At 37.3% G+C, this 11,738-nt stretch overlaps 3 protein-coding genes across 3 annotated transcripts; 1 reads left to right on the plus strand and 2 right to left on the minus strand.

Moving 5' to 3' along the window:
* Window positions 1-729: 729 nt before the first annotated feature.
* On the minus strand, window positions 730-3,212 carry LOC101303106. The gene is made up of 3 exons (XM_004295841.1): window positions 2,729-3,212; window positions 2,463-2,504; window positions 730-782 (listed from the first exon to the last, which is right to left on the minus strand). The coding sequence occupies exons 1-3, from the start codon at window positions 3,024-3,026 to the stop codon at window positions 730-732; spliced, it is 393 nt and encodes a 130-aa protein (XP_004295889.1). The 5' UTR covers window positions 3,027-3,212.
* Window positions 3,213-4,129: 917 nt separating this feature from the next.
* On the minus strand, window positions 4,130-7,524 carry LOC101295204 (elongation factor 1-gamma-like). Its single transcript, XM_004294452.1, has 7 exons — window positions 7,416-7,524; window positions 6,992-7,141; window positions 6,840-6,900; window positions 6,698-6,750; window positions 6,292-6,393; window positions 5,675-6,179; window positions 4,130-4,764 (listed from the first exon to the last, which is right to left on the minus strand). The coding sequence occupies exons 1-7, from the start codon at window positions 7,422-7,424 to the stop codon at window positions 4,385-4,387; spliced, it is 1,260 nt and encodes a 419-aa protein (XP_004294500.1). The 5' UTR covers window positions 7,425-7,524; the 3' UTR covers window positions 4,130-4,384.
* Window positions 7,525-10,219: 2,695 nt separating this feature from the next.
* Window positions 10,220-11,635, plus strand: LOC101303406. The gene has a single exon (XM_004295842.1). The coding sequence runs from the start codon at window positions 10,220-10,222 to the stop codon at window positions 11,633-11,635; it is 1,416 nt and encodes a 471-aa protein (XP_004295890.1).
* Window positions 11,636-11,738: the final 103 nt, after the last annotated feature.

An 11,738-nucleotide genomic window follows, 5' to 3' on the forward strand; every position in this document is an offset into this window, starting at 1 on the left:
GTGGAAAATATTATGATTTAAATGAAAATGAATTAGATAATAAAAAGCAACCGGAGGCAAATCTCATTTAGAATAGGAACAAAATATCATAAAAGTTTCTGTTATTCCTGGTCTGTAGTACACTAGAACCCAATATTACCCTCGATCCAAATAAAGCATTGGTTGATATGAGAGCTAACTCATTCCCCCATCCCTCCCTGACGACCTATCAAGAGCAGCATAATCAGTGAACATGGGGGACCGAATCTTCATCATGATATATGCTCTCTAGTCTAGAATCCCCAGCATCAACACTAAGAGCGTACTTAATAGTTTTCTTTTTTTAGCAAGGAAAGCCTACTTAATAATGTCTGTGTCATTTAGCAAGGAAAGCGGAGCTAGCAACCACATTATACACTAAAATGTAAAAATAACCAGTCTCAATCTATACAATCTTCTACTCTGAAACACAACTACAATAAGCACAGTAATGTAGGAGATGGAGAAAGCATTGCATTAAATAGCAGTTCAATGAGGAGAATCATATAAAACAACAGAGAAGGTAAAACAATCTCGAAACTAACACCTACTTGTATGACAACACCATGTGAGCATATTTCTTTATATATGAGGTTTACAGGAAAGGGTATTACCCATGGAGGCTTCCCAGCAGTTTTAAAAGCAGATTACTTGTTGTTAAGCCTATGGGATTGCGAATTTGTTAGAGGTAGGAACTTCATGGGTGATGGATCATCTCCGATTAACTGTTGGGATTGGATCAGCTTTACGGGAATAAAATATGCCTGCTCCCACAAAGAAACAATTAGTAAGCCTAAAAACAAATTTTAGCTCATCCTCCAAATAATACATCGCTACACATGCCTTCAGGGAATATATAACCTGATACTAATATCTTCAGCTTTCAATCACTCAAATTCGGAACGAATATAGGCTTCCACTTATGATCAAAACCCAAATGCTCCATAAAACAACTCAAAGAGACAATCGACAAGACATCCTAAATCTTTTGTGTCCACCATACCATGGCCTCATGAGCTCCCTCACAGATAATACCTAATAATAGAATCTGATCATTCAGAGTTCTAACCAAAAGTCCCACTTCATATGAAAACCCAAACCCTCCATACAAGTATACCCAACAATATGTTTAACAATATCTGAACCTATAATAAATAACTGTGAAAAGCTCTTCAAGAAAACAGTCACATGCCATATTATTCCAGAAGCACAAAGCACAAAGCATCAACCAATTCCCACTTAAAAAGATAATTGTCTATCTGTCTATGCCTGGAAATAAATTTAGAGAGAAAGAGAGTAGTTACTCCTACAATGATGGTTTTCAAAGGCATATACCAAGAAAATGTAAAATGAATTTTAATTGGCATCAGCGATAGCTGCCACAAGACTCTTTCCTCACCCGAACTATAATACCATTTACAACATCCAGCCTCGGTTAATTTTTATTTTATTTTATTTTATGTGAAATGACATACCCCTCTAGGTGGGAATTTCCCTGTGTAGTAAAAAAAACTGAATCAGTAACTATACTATTCACCATATCTCTTCAATAGCGTTACCTCTACACGCATAGTATTTTATACTTTATAGACTCAGATTTATTTTCAGTTATGCTGTTAATATTGGCATGCCTTCATACTACGTACACAAAATGTTGAACAATCTGTATAGTCTTGGTAATACTACAAATGGCACACTAAAGTCATTTTTATTCATATAACTCTAAATAAGACTATGAATTGTTCTTCCCTCTAAGGAATCAGTTGAAACCAACATTATCAATTTCAACAATTCTTGAAACAAGACGTTTCCTTCCAAAGGTGTTTCAGTTCCTCTCACATATCTGATGCACAATTCTTCAATTACGATATTTCAAATTACTTTAATAATAAACATGCATTGCTTACAAGACAAATGACACTCACTTTGATGACCTTTGTTGATGCTATAGGTTGAAATTGCAACTTCTAATAGTCCCAATTTGCATCCCCCTTCTCCCACTATAAGACCTTAAAACAAGTATATCCAATCTCTATGCTACAATAAACTGTTACCTTTTCCTCAATCAGATAATGTTTATCAGTCAACACTTCAAAACTCAATAAGACACGACTTCAAAACCTTAAACAAGCACATACAATCTTTATGCTACAAGCTTTCTACTCCATTTTTTCCCCCAATCTGATAGTTTTATCATTCAATACTGTTCTAATCAGTTAGCGGAAGCTATAGCTTCATAACTCATGTTATGGCTCACTCAACACCACATGCTAACTTCCAAAGCATAATTATGCTGTCCTAATAAACTCGACTTGACAGGGAAAGTACACATAAGCGAATAAATCCAGAATCTCAAAGATCCAAACTGATCTCAAACAACATCGCTTCTCTTTTGTCTGTCAACAAATAACAAAATTATAAGAACACAAGAAACAAAACTGTACTTGATCTGGACAACTTGTCAATTACTATCCAAGGATCTCTGACTGGCCAAATAGTGTCGAATTTGAGGTAAGTCAGTAGTAGAAAGCAGATCCAACACCGGAAACGAAACAGTATAATCTTCATTCCCATTGCACATATACTATATCATAAAAAGTGAACAAAGCTGATACAATATTACAGAATCAAAATATCAAAATCCCAATCAATCAAGGGTAAATTATGGCTGCTACAGCACAACAATTTCTTCTAAAAGATGTACACAAACCTGACTCCAATGAATGAATCAAATCAGTCCCTAATCCCAAGCTCAACCTCGAGCTCATCGTCGTCTTCAAAGAGCTTGAGAAGCCTGGCGTGCTGCTCCTCTCTCTTCTTCCTCTGCCATATCCTGAACAGAAACACACCGAAACCAGCCACCGCCGCCACGCCCAGCACACAATCAACACCTTCAGGGCCACCGATGAGCCACCGGCTTTGTTGCTGCCGTCTTTGGCCGAAACGGAAGCGAAAAACAAGGGGATCGTGAGGAACAGGAGGAACTGCAGGGATCGGGATCCGTTCATGTTCTTTGAAAGCTTGAAGAAGAAGTTGGGAAGGGAAATGAGAGATTTTAAGGAAAGAGGAAAGTGGATGTTTGGGTTTGCTTCTCTTAACGACTTGGCTTCAAAGTCCAAACACTCCAACTCCAAGACGATGATGTCTTTTTTTTTTTTTCTTTTCCTTTTACCTGGTTGAAGCTTGGAAAGTTGTTTTGCACCCCTATGTTTCTGCCAAATTGTAGTTTTGGCCCTGTGCTTCAGAGGAGCCCTAACAAAAATCAAAGCATGAGAAGGAAACACAAGAGAAACTGAAGGCACTATTTTATCTCATATTCGTACTACGATCAATTATAAACCGTAGAGAATGAGAGATAGCAAGAAAATCATCATCTTATTCATTGATATGAGTTATTTATATATAGAATTACAAAGTACCAATATGGTAATGATAAGGAATACATAGTCATATTTTAACTACATATCTTGATGGTATAAGGCCAAGACACACATGGAATATCTAGAGCAATGCGGAATATCCTAGAACACACTAGACTATTATATGGTGTTCTTTTTCACACATATGTTTCATGTAGTTCAACTTGACAAGAAGAGCATTGGTTGGTTTTCCAACCCTCCCTCCTCCCTTTTGAGCATCTTGCTATTCGATGCGGCAGCTCATCCTCCTTGAAGTGTTTTGCTGGAAATCATCATACTTATTTTGTACTGACTACCAAATAACTGAAGCATTGGAAATCACCAACCAATGTTGACATTATTCATACACAAAATGTGATTCTTTGCCTCGAAATTTAATCGCTTCGGTTACCATCTGTCAAGTGTCAACAGCTAATGAAAATTTTCGGAGGATCTCTCCCGAGGATGCAGGCACAGGTTTTGGCCAAACCTCCTTCGATGTTCTAGCTCCTTTCTTCATTGCTTTTCTATCAGATTTTTGTTTGCATATGCGAGTATGTGATATGCCCAATGCTACCTGCTGGTAGGCTCTCTGGGGTTCTAAATAGACCACAATGAGGTCTTAGATGCGCATTTGATAAATTGGTAACCTCCCAGAAGAAGCAATTAACATTTCACCCCTATGGTTACAAAGTGCAGCATATTGCCTAATGTAAGAAACTGAGAAGTGATGTTCAAAATTTCACCAATATAACTGTCTGAAATCTATACAACTTGCAAATAAATATTAATTCCATCACCATGTAGTTCAATTGATATTCCTAATATAACGGACAACATTGTATCAGATCCTATCACTAGTATTCATTAGAGTGCTAGGAGAAGCAAAATAATGTCTGAAACAGAAACAACCAGATTGAAACAACCCCTGAAACATTATAGCCAACTCTTCGGACACCTTTGTCTCATCACTTGAAGCATTTGGCATCCAACAAAGCTTCCCCCTCAAAAGGCTCGTGATCTTCAATCATCTGATTCACGCGCTCCTTTTGATTCTCATCAGTGATATCAACCTTACACCAATCATACAGTTCCATGTCATAACATTCATCAATTATGAACTGGGGAACCTCTTGCCCACGGAAGAGCCACAAGCCTTTCACCTTGAAAGGAGGATCAGACCCAATCACCAACATCTTACCAAATGCATATTTACGAGCCAAATCCATCCGCTGCAGAAAGCCACCTACCTTGTTTAAAGTCACGAATGAAACTGTATTTTCATCGTTGTATTTGTAATCACAGAACCAAAGAGAGTAACCCTCTGGATCATACATGTCCCAGAAGCCTGTAAGATAAAGTGATTGTTAATATAACAAGAAAAATCATGAAAATCCTTATTGGATTAAGACAGTTAAGAAAAGCAAGTTGAATATGTGGCAAGCTCAATTCTTATTTCCTTAAAGACATCAAGTTCAAAAACTTCACACAGATCTACACCAGTATTAAGATTTAACAGATACAGAGATAAAATGCAGAATGCAAGGTGAGATGATGTCAGAGTCATTTATAGTTGTACTTTCACCCAAAAGTCTTAATATTTTAACATATGCATTCAAGTTCCATTGAAAGCTATATATAACTTACAGCCCTAAGTATTGTCACTATTTGAGAAACATTTGTTAAAATTTCTAATTGGGCGCTAAACAGAAGTTGGAATGTTGATATAGCATACATAAAAGACCAACCGGAAGCTACAATTAACTAGCTGATGACATTGATAGTGTGCTATTGACTAGCCTAAACAAGATTCTGAATCATTAACTTGCCAAAAGCAATAGTATGCTTTGACTGAGGGATGACCATGAGAAAGACAATGTAGTTTTCTGGAGACTACCCAAGAAAATTTTATTTAACATCAAAAAGATTGAGACCAAAACAATCCCACCAAATATATGTTACCCTAAAAATCAAATTCGAAGACACCTATAAAATAGTTACTAGTGTGTTTGGCATGAACCAATAAATATACGAACTGACCAAATACCATCTCAAAGGCCACCCAAGATATGGAGCTTAAGAATACAGTGAACAGTACATCATGTAAATTAAATATAGTAAATGATAACATTGAACAAAAAAGAATGCATGAGAATGCTATATGTAATGCAAGACCCCATGCATACCATACAGGTTTATGATAAATTAAAATCATGATATGTTGAATGCATGAATAAGCAAAGTCAATATGGAATCACCTTTGACAGCAACCTCACGGAAGTTGGTCTTTGTGTTTGAATAAAGCCTTTTCCAATCATCCAGAATCATCTTGCTAGGAGGCAAAAGATCAAGAGGATTCTTTGCCTTGGGCTTGGGTGCCTCTGCTTCCTCCACAGCCTCTTCTACTTTAGGCTTTGGTGCTTCTTTCGTCACTTCCTTTTTGGCCTCTTTCTTTGCAGGTTCCTTAGGCTGTGAAGGCTTCTTTGCAGACTGAACAGGTGGAACAGACTCAGCTTGTTTCACCTCACCCAGTAACTTGTGAAAATTAGGCTGATTAACCAACGTCCAAAAGTATCTCTCCACATGAGGAAATTCAGAGGTAAAACTTTTTGTCAACAACCGGTTAAATCCCAGTGTTAAATTAGATATCATAATGATATCAGCCAATGTCACAGAGTGCCCAACTAAGTATGTGTTGGAAGCAAGATGAGTGTTCAAAGCAGTTAGTGCTCTCTTCAAGGAAGAAATTGCAGCTTCCTCAGCCTATGTGCCAAAAACAAAAGATGGGTTTGAATTACTCGATGAATCTATGTAAATTTAAATTACTAAAATAAAAGAACAGATGTGGAGAAGCGAAATGCAGCAAATTACTTACAGGAGGGAGGTAGACTGCAAAACCGATACGCGGTATGAACCAACGCAAAATATTGGCATCAATCTCTAGAGTTGCAAAATCAATCCATTGGTCCACAAGGGCCTGTCAACCGAAAATACAACAAGTAAAAGACATTACTTTGTGCATCAACCATCAACTTCGTAGATAGCCAACATTGCAAATCATATCAAGACCCAAATGGAGATGCTAGATCATAAAAATCTTTAGCGTGATATTTTTCAGTGCAATCACAAAAGATGACCTATTTCTAAATCCAAAGTCCCTCACAGTATATTTTTAACATCACAATGATTACCTAAACTTGGAATTCAAAAATGTCAGACAACAGACCCTAAGCAGGCATACAGAAATTTTACAAATGAAAGACGACCCTTATGCCACTTACATGTTCAATCAAGGAAGAACCAAAAAGAGGAGTATCCGCCTTCAAACGAGCAACTGCAGCAAGTGAAACAAAACAATAAATTCCAAATCCGACAACAATTATCCACATACAACTTCAAAAAACCATAACATCAAGCCCTCACCATATCGCGCAATGGCATTGCTCTCGAAAACAGGACCATCCGGGGTCTCCAGCACAGGAACCTACACACCAAGAAAACACCATTTCAGCAAACCAATCCCACAAAACAATCATACACAACTTCGAACACCATCAAAGACACAACTCCCTCACCTTCCCAATGGGGTTGAGTTTGAGGAACTCAGGGGTCTTATTCGACACACCCATCTGGAAATCCTTCACAAGCTCAACCTTGACACCGCAGTACTCAGCAGCAATGAGTGCCTTGTAGCCATTCTTATTGTTGCTCGCAGCGTGCAGCACCTGAAAAGCAGATCAAACACTCAAAATCTCATCTTTTTCCAAAACACATACATACATATAGATCAAAACATCCACCAAAATCACCCAATCAGATTTCGTATTAGCTTTTTCAATTCTATTAAACAAAAAACCCCAAAACTTCGGAGTCTACTTGGTGATTCCTGTACTGGGTAGCATAGTAGTAGAGAGCTTCGTAGTGAAAAAAGCAACAATGGGACTTGGAACGAACAACAGAGCATAACGCAGGGAATTGCAGAGAGGGAGATTTGCTTACCAGAGCCATTGGGTCAACGATGAGTCACCAGTGGAGGCTAAACCCCAAGGCAGAGTTGCAGAGAGAGAGAGAGAGAGAGAGAAGAATGAGGCGATGAGGAATTGTGAATAGAGAAGAGTGCGGGTAGGGTTTGTGGAGGGTTTTGAAGGATTTTAAAAGACCAAAAAAAGAAGAAAAAAAAGTTATGACGGAATATGCTAGTCGTGATTCTTTTTACACTTTCTGTATTTTGTGTTTTTTACGCTTTTCTGTCACGGGAATTCCTAAGATGACCTTCACTAATAACAATTCTTGGTGTAAGTCTGCCGTGTAATTATGGCTATTCATTACGATGTGTGACACATTATTTATTTGTGTAGACATACGTACTGTATTGAAAATGCTCTGTGACATGAAGTGTAAAATCAAACATTCTTGTATTTCATATGGGTAAACTTGTAAATTTACCTATTGTAACTACTACCATGTAACCAAGAACCAATCATCCTCTCAAAAAAAAAAAAGCAAGAACCAATCTGCGATCATATTGCACCAGCCTTTTTTTTTTAAAGCGTTGAAAACCATGCTAAGAAACCCTAACGTATTAATTAATAGCAAAACGGAAGAGAAAAAAACAAATCGCAGTATAAGCAGCATTATTACTTCAAAATACTCAAAACTCTATAGAAGACTCTCTACCTTAGCTTGATCAATTTGTATAGTGCTACGTCAGATAAATTGAATGTGGATGGTGCATTCTAATGGAGTCTTACCAATGGAGGAGTTGGTGGTTTTCTTAGAGACCACCGAGGCATATTTTTGGGTGGTTTTCTTTGATCTATCTATTAGTTTTACAATAATTTGGTAGTCTATAAGTTTTAGCAGATAATGCGAGAGATCTATATGTATGGCGTTGGTTTTATCTATTCTTATTTAGTGTATATATTGTTACACTCATAGCTGATCAACTGGACTTTGTGAACGTGTCATTTATTTTGGATTTGCACTAAGATGAGCAACTGTGAGTGAATCATTCGTAGTTTGGGTACAGTCTTGATTTACCATTTCACCTAGCATATAGTATCTTTTCAACATAGTCATAGTATATTTCTATGTCTAGGTCAGTATATTTTCAACATACTATTAGTAGCTTTCTTATTGTATGATGCTTTCTTATTGTATGATAGTATATTTTCAACATAGTAATAGTATCTTTTTATGTCTATATTAGTATATTTTCGACAGTGTGGCAGTATCTTTCTATGTTTGTGTTAATATTTTTTCATCATGATTTCAGTAGCTTTCTTATTGTGTGGTAGTAATTTTTCAACAAAAGAGTAGTATCTTTTCAACGTGATGTTAACAGCTTCTATTTTTATTTCAAATATTAATATTTTGTTGTATCTCTGTTCTTACAGAATTCTTCCATTTGCATTTGTAGTAACAAATTTTGAAAATCATGTGAATTTGGATATTGAAGCCTTCATAGAGATCATTGGGCCAACCAAGAAAATCACTCTCAAGGTGGTAAATTTATGCCTTTGAGTTTTGAGCATCACCATTAAAAACCGACAATAGTTTTATAAAACTATTGTAGTAGACTATAGCTTTATGTAACTATGGAAGTAAGTTTATACATAATAATCATAGTAAAAAGCTTCATATTTTTTGTACCATTGAATTTGTTAGTAGTGGATTTTATTATGCATGGTAGCAGCTTTTCCTTCTGGAGTTTTTCTTTCTGACAGTAGTAATTTTTGTTTCCGGCGATAGTAGCTTTCGTTGTCGGAAGTAGTATCTTTTATTGCTAAAGGTAGTATATTTTTTTGATGGCGGTGGTATCTTTTGTTGGTGGCGGTAGTGGTAGTTATTTTTAGTAGTATTATTTTTTTTCGATATGATAGTATCTTTTGTTGCTGGCGGTAATAGCTTTTGTTATTGATGATAATAGCTTTTGTTGCTGGAGGTAATAGTTTTTGTTGTTAGCGATAGTATCTTTTGTTAGCCATAGTAGTTTTTGTTGTAGGCAGTAATATTTTTTTTATCAATGATAATAGCTTTTGTGATTGCCGGAACTCTCACCGGAGATTGACCGGAAAATTTGTCGGAAACCTCGGCCGGAGACCTTGCCGGAGGTCGGTTAGAGGTTTTTCTAGAGAGGAGAGTGGTGCTGACTTTTTACACTTGTGACAATTCATAAATATAAAAGAGAGAATCTAACTTTTTAGTTGGATGACAGTCTGTACCTATATGGTAGAAAATGTCTATGGGTGAACTTCTATGTAATTTGTGACTATTCAAAGATCACCGGAAGAAGAGAGGAGAATCCGTTCTTATTAGCAATTTTGTTGATCAGGAGGATGAACTCCAGCTCTTGGCTCTAATGATTTTAACAAAAACTTTTACTTCAAAACGAGGATCACAATCCGGAAAGATCAATATCTCTTCACATTGCCAAGTAAAAAAGAAGATTAGACCCAAATGGGATTGAGAATGGAACGATAGCAAGCAATTGCTTTGCACAGTTAGTTTCAAGTTGCTGATCTCTCTGTCCAAGCAAGTAGCCCCATTAACAGGTTCGATGCCAAGTTTTGTAGAAAGCTAGATTTCCTAATATGATAAGGTTTCATCGTCTTAGTTTATGAGGTTGTTATTCTATTCCTTTTCCTGGTATAATCCTCGATGTTGTAATTATATAAGCAGAAATATGATTGTATTTTTCATTGAATACCAACAAAAAATAGGTATATACCAAGAAGGCACAATTAGGTTGTCAAACGATTAGGTTTATAATCTCCGCCTTCCTTCGCCTCTAATCTATAAAGATGGCACAAAACGGCAGAAATGCTGGTGTTCAATACCAAGACGGCACCAATGGCAACAACTTCGATCGTAGTGAAGAGGAGGAGGAGGAGCTTTCAGTTCCGAGAGGGGGACCCCTCTACGTTCAAAATCTGATTAGTCCCCTCAACAGTGTCCCTTTTTTCCAGTCTTCGATTCTCCAACAACTGCAGGGTTTAGAGGTAGAAGTATCTGAAGATACGTCTCAAGTTTCTGACGAAGACATCTCGGTGGATGAGCTCAAGATCATCAGTGAGGAAGAGTTAGTGGATATGGCTATCAAGGAAGTACTTAACGATGATGAAACTGCACCCAGTATAGGTATAGCAGATGACCTTGAGATGTCAGATGATAGAAATTGTAAAAAGAAACCAAGGAAAAGAAAAGGAAGGGAGACAAATAATCATACTGTTGAGGACAAGAAGGCTTTTTGGTCACATATTGCAAAGAAGGTGGAGCATTTTAAGAAAAGCAAAGAAAAACAGGACGAAGATAAAGCATCTGTTACACTGCATTCATACAACCCTAGTCTGAAAATCGAGGGTTGCCGTGCCGTCAAATCATCCTCAAGAACAATTGAAAGGCTGAAGCCCCTCCGGTCTGCAAGTTCAGCAGTGAAGGTTAAATCATGCAGCAACAGTAGCATTCAGGACTACATACCTGTGCACCATCCAGAAGTTGTTCTTACAGTCGAGGTTTACCATAATGTGAAAATCTGGATGAAGACACAAGAATTCTTGGTACTAGGGAGACAAAGCTTAACTGAATTGAGGGATAAGATATACTGCTCAACAGACCATGCGATGCGAAAAGATCCTTCAGGATATTTCCTTATTGAGGATACATTCTACAATGATTTGCGCTACCCCTCGGCATTAGACTACAGTGAGCCTATACTTGATTGGCTTACAAACTCAACACATGATGCTCTTCAAAAATGGGAATCCATTTTAGGTGGAGCTAACATGCAAAAGAAGAAAAAATTGGCGGTTGTGGATGGTCTAAAAGGCTCACAATTGCCTCACTACAGAACTATTGACATGCGCAAGACAAAGTTTAGGGACTTGAAATTTCGACTTGGTGCTGGATATCTGTATTGTCACCAGGGAGACTGCAGGCACACGATTGTGATTCGAGACATGCGACTGCTTCATCTGGAGGATGTACAGAACAGTGCAGTTTATCCCATACTGTTATTCCAACTGAAGCTAAATGTTAGAAAATGTAATGTTTGTAGGATATATAGAGCCACAAAGGTGACTGTAGATGACAAATATGCTCCGGAGAACCCTTGCTACTTCTGCGAGCAGTGCTATTACCTTCTTCACTATGAGAGTAATGGTTCTCTGCATTATCAAGACTTCAAAGTGTATGATTATCACCATGATCAACCGCGTTGATGTGTTGATGTCTTTGTAGAATGTCACCATAGTACCTTCCTCTTTCTTTTATTCCTTGATTTGGCTCTCTCTGCACGTCTAAGCAATGTAATTACAAGCATTG

The sequence above is a fragment of the Fragaria vesca genome, linkage group LG3 (genome assembly GCF_000184155.1).
Source record: "Fragaria vesca subsp. vesca linkage group LG3, FraVesHawaii_1.0, whole genome shotgun sequence".
Lineage (NCBI taxonomy): Eukaryota > Viridiplantae > Streptophyta > Magnoliopsida > Rosales > Rosaceae > Fragaria > Fragaria vesca.

Bases quoted from the DNA above. Each gene is read 5' to 3' on its own strand.
- LOC101303106 (XM_004295841.1), bottom strand. From the start codon at position 3,026: ATGAACGGATCCCGATCCCTGCAGTTCCTCCTGTTCCTCACGATCCCC. The intron at 2,505-2,728 runs GTTTGTGTACAT...CTATTTGGCCAG, and splicing joins GATTCATTCATTGGAGTCAG to TCAGAGATCCTTGGATAGTA. The intron at 783-2,462 runs GTACAGTTTTGT...TTGTGGGAGCAG, and splicing joins TGACAAGTTGTCCAGATCAA to GCATATTTTATTCCCGTAAA.
- LOC101303406 (XM_004295842.1), top strand. From the start codon at position 10,220: ATGGCACAAAACGGCAGAAATGCTGGTGTTCAATACCAAGACGGCACC.
- LOC101295204 (XM_004294452.1), bottom strand. The intron at 6,751-6,839 runs GTGAGGGCTTGA...CACTTGCTGCAG, and splicing joins CAATGCCATTGCGCGATATG to TTGCTCGTTTGAAGGCGGAT. The intron at 4,765-5,674 runs GTGATTCCATAT...TTTATCTTACAG, and splicing joins CCGTGAGGTTGCTGTCAAAG to GCTTCTGGGACATGTATGAT.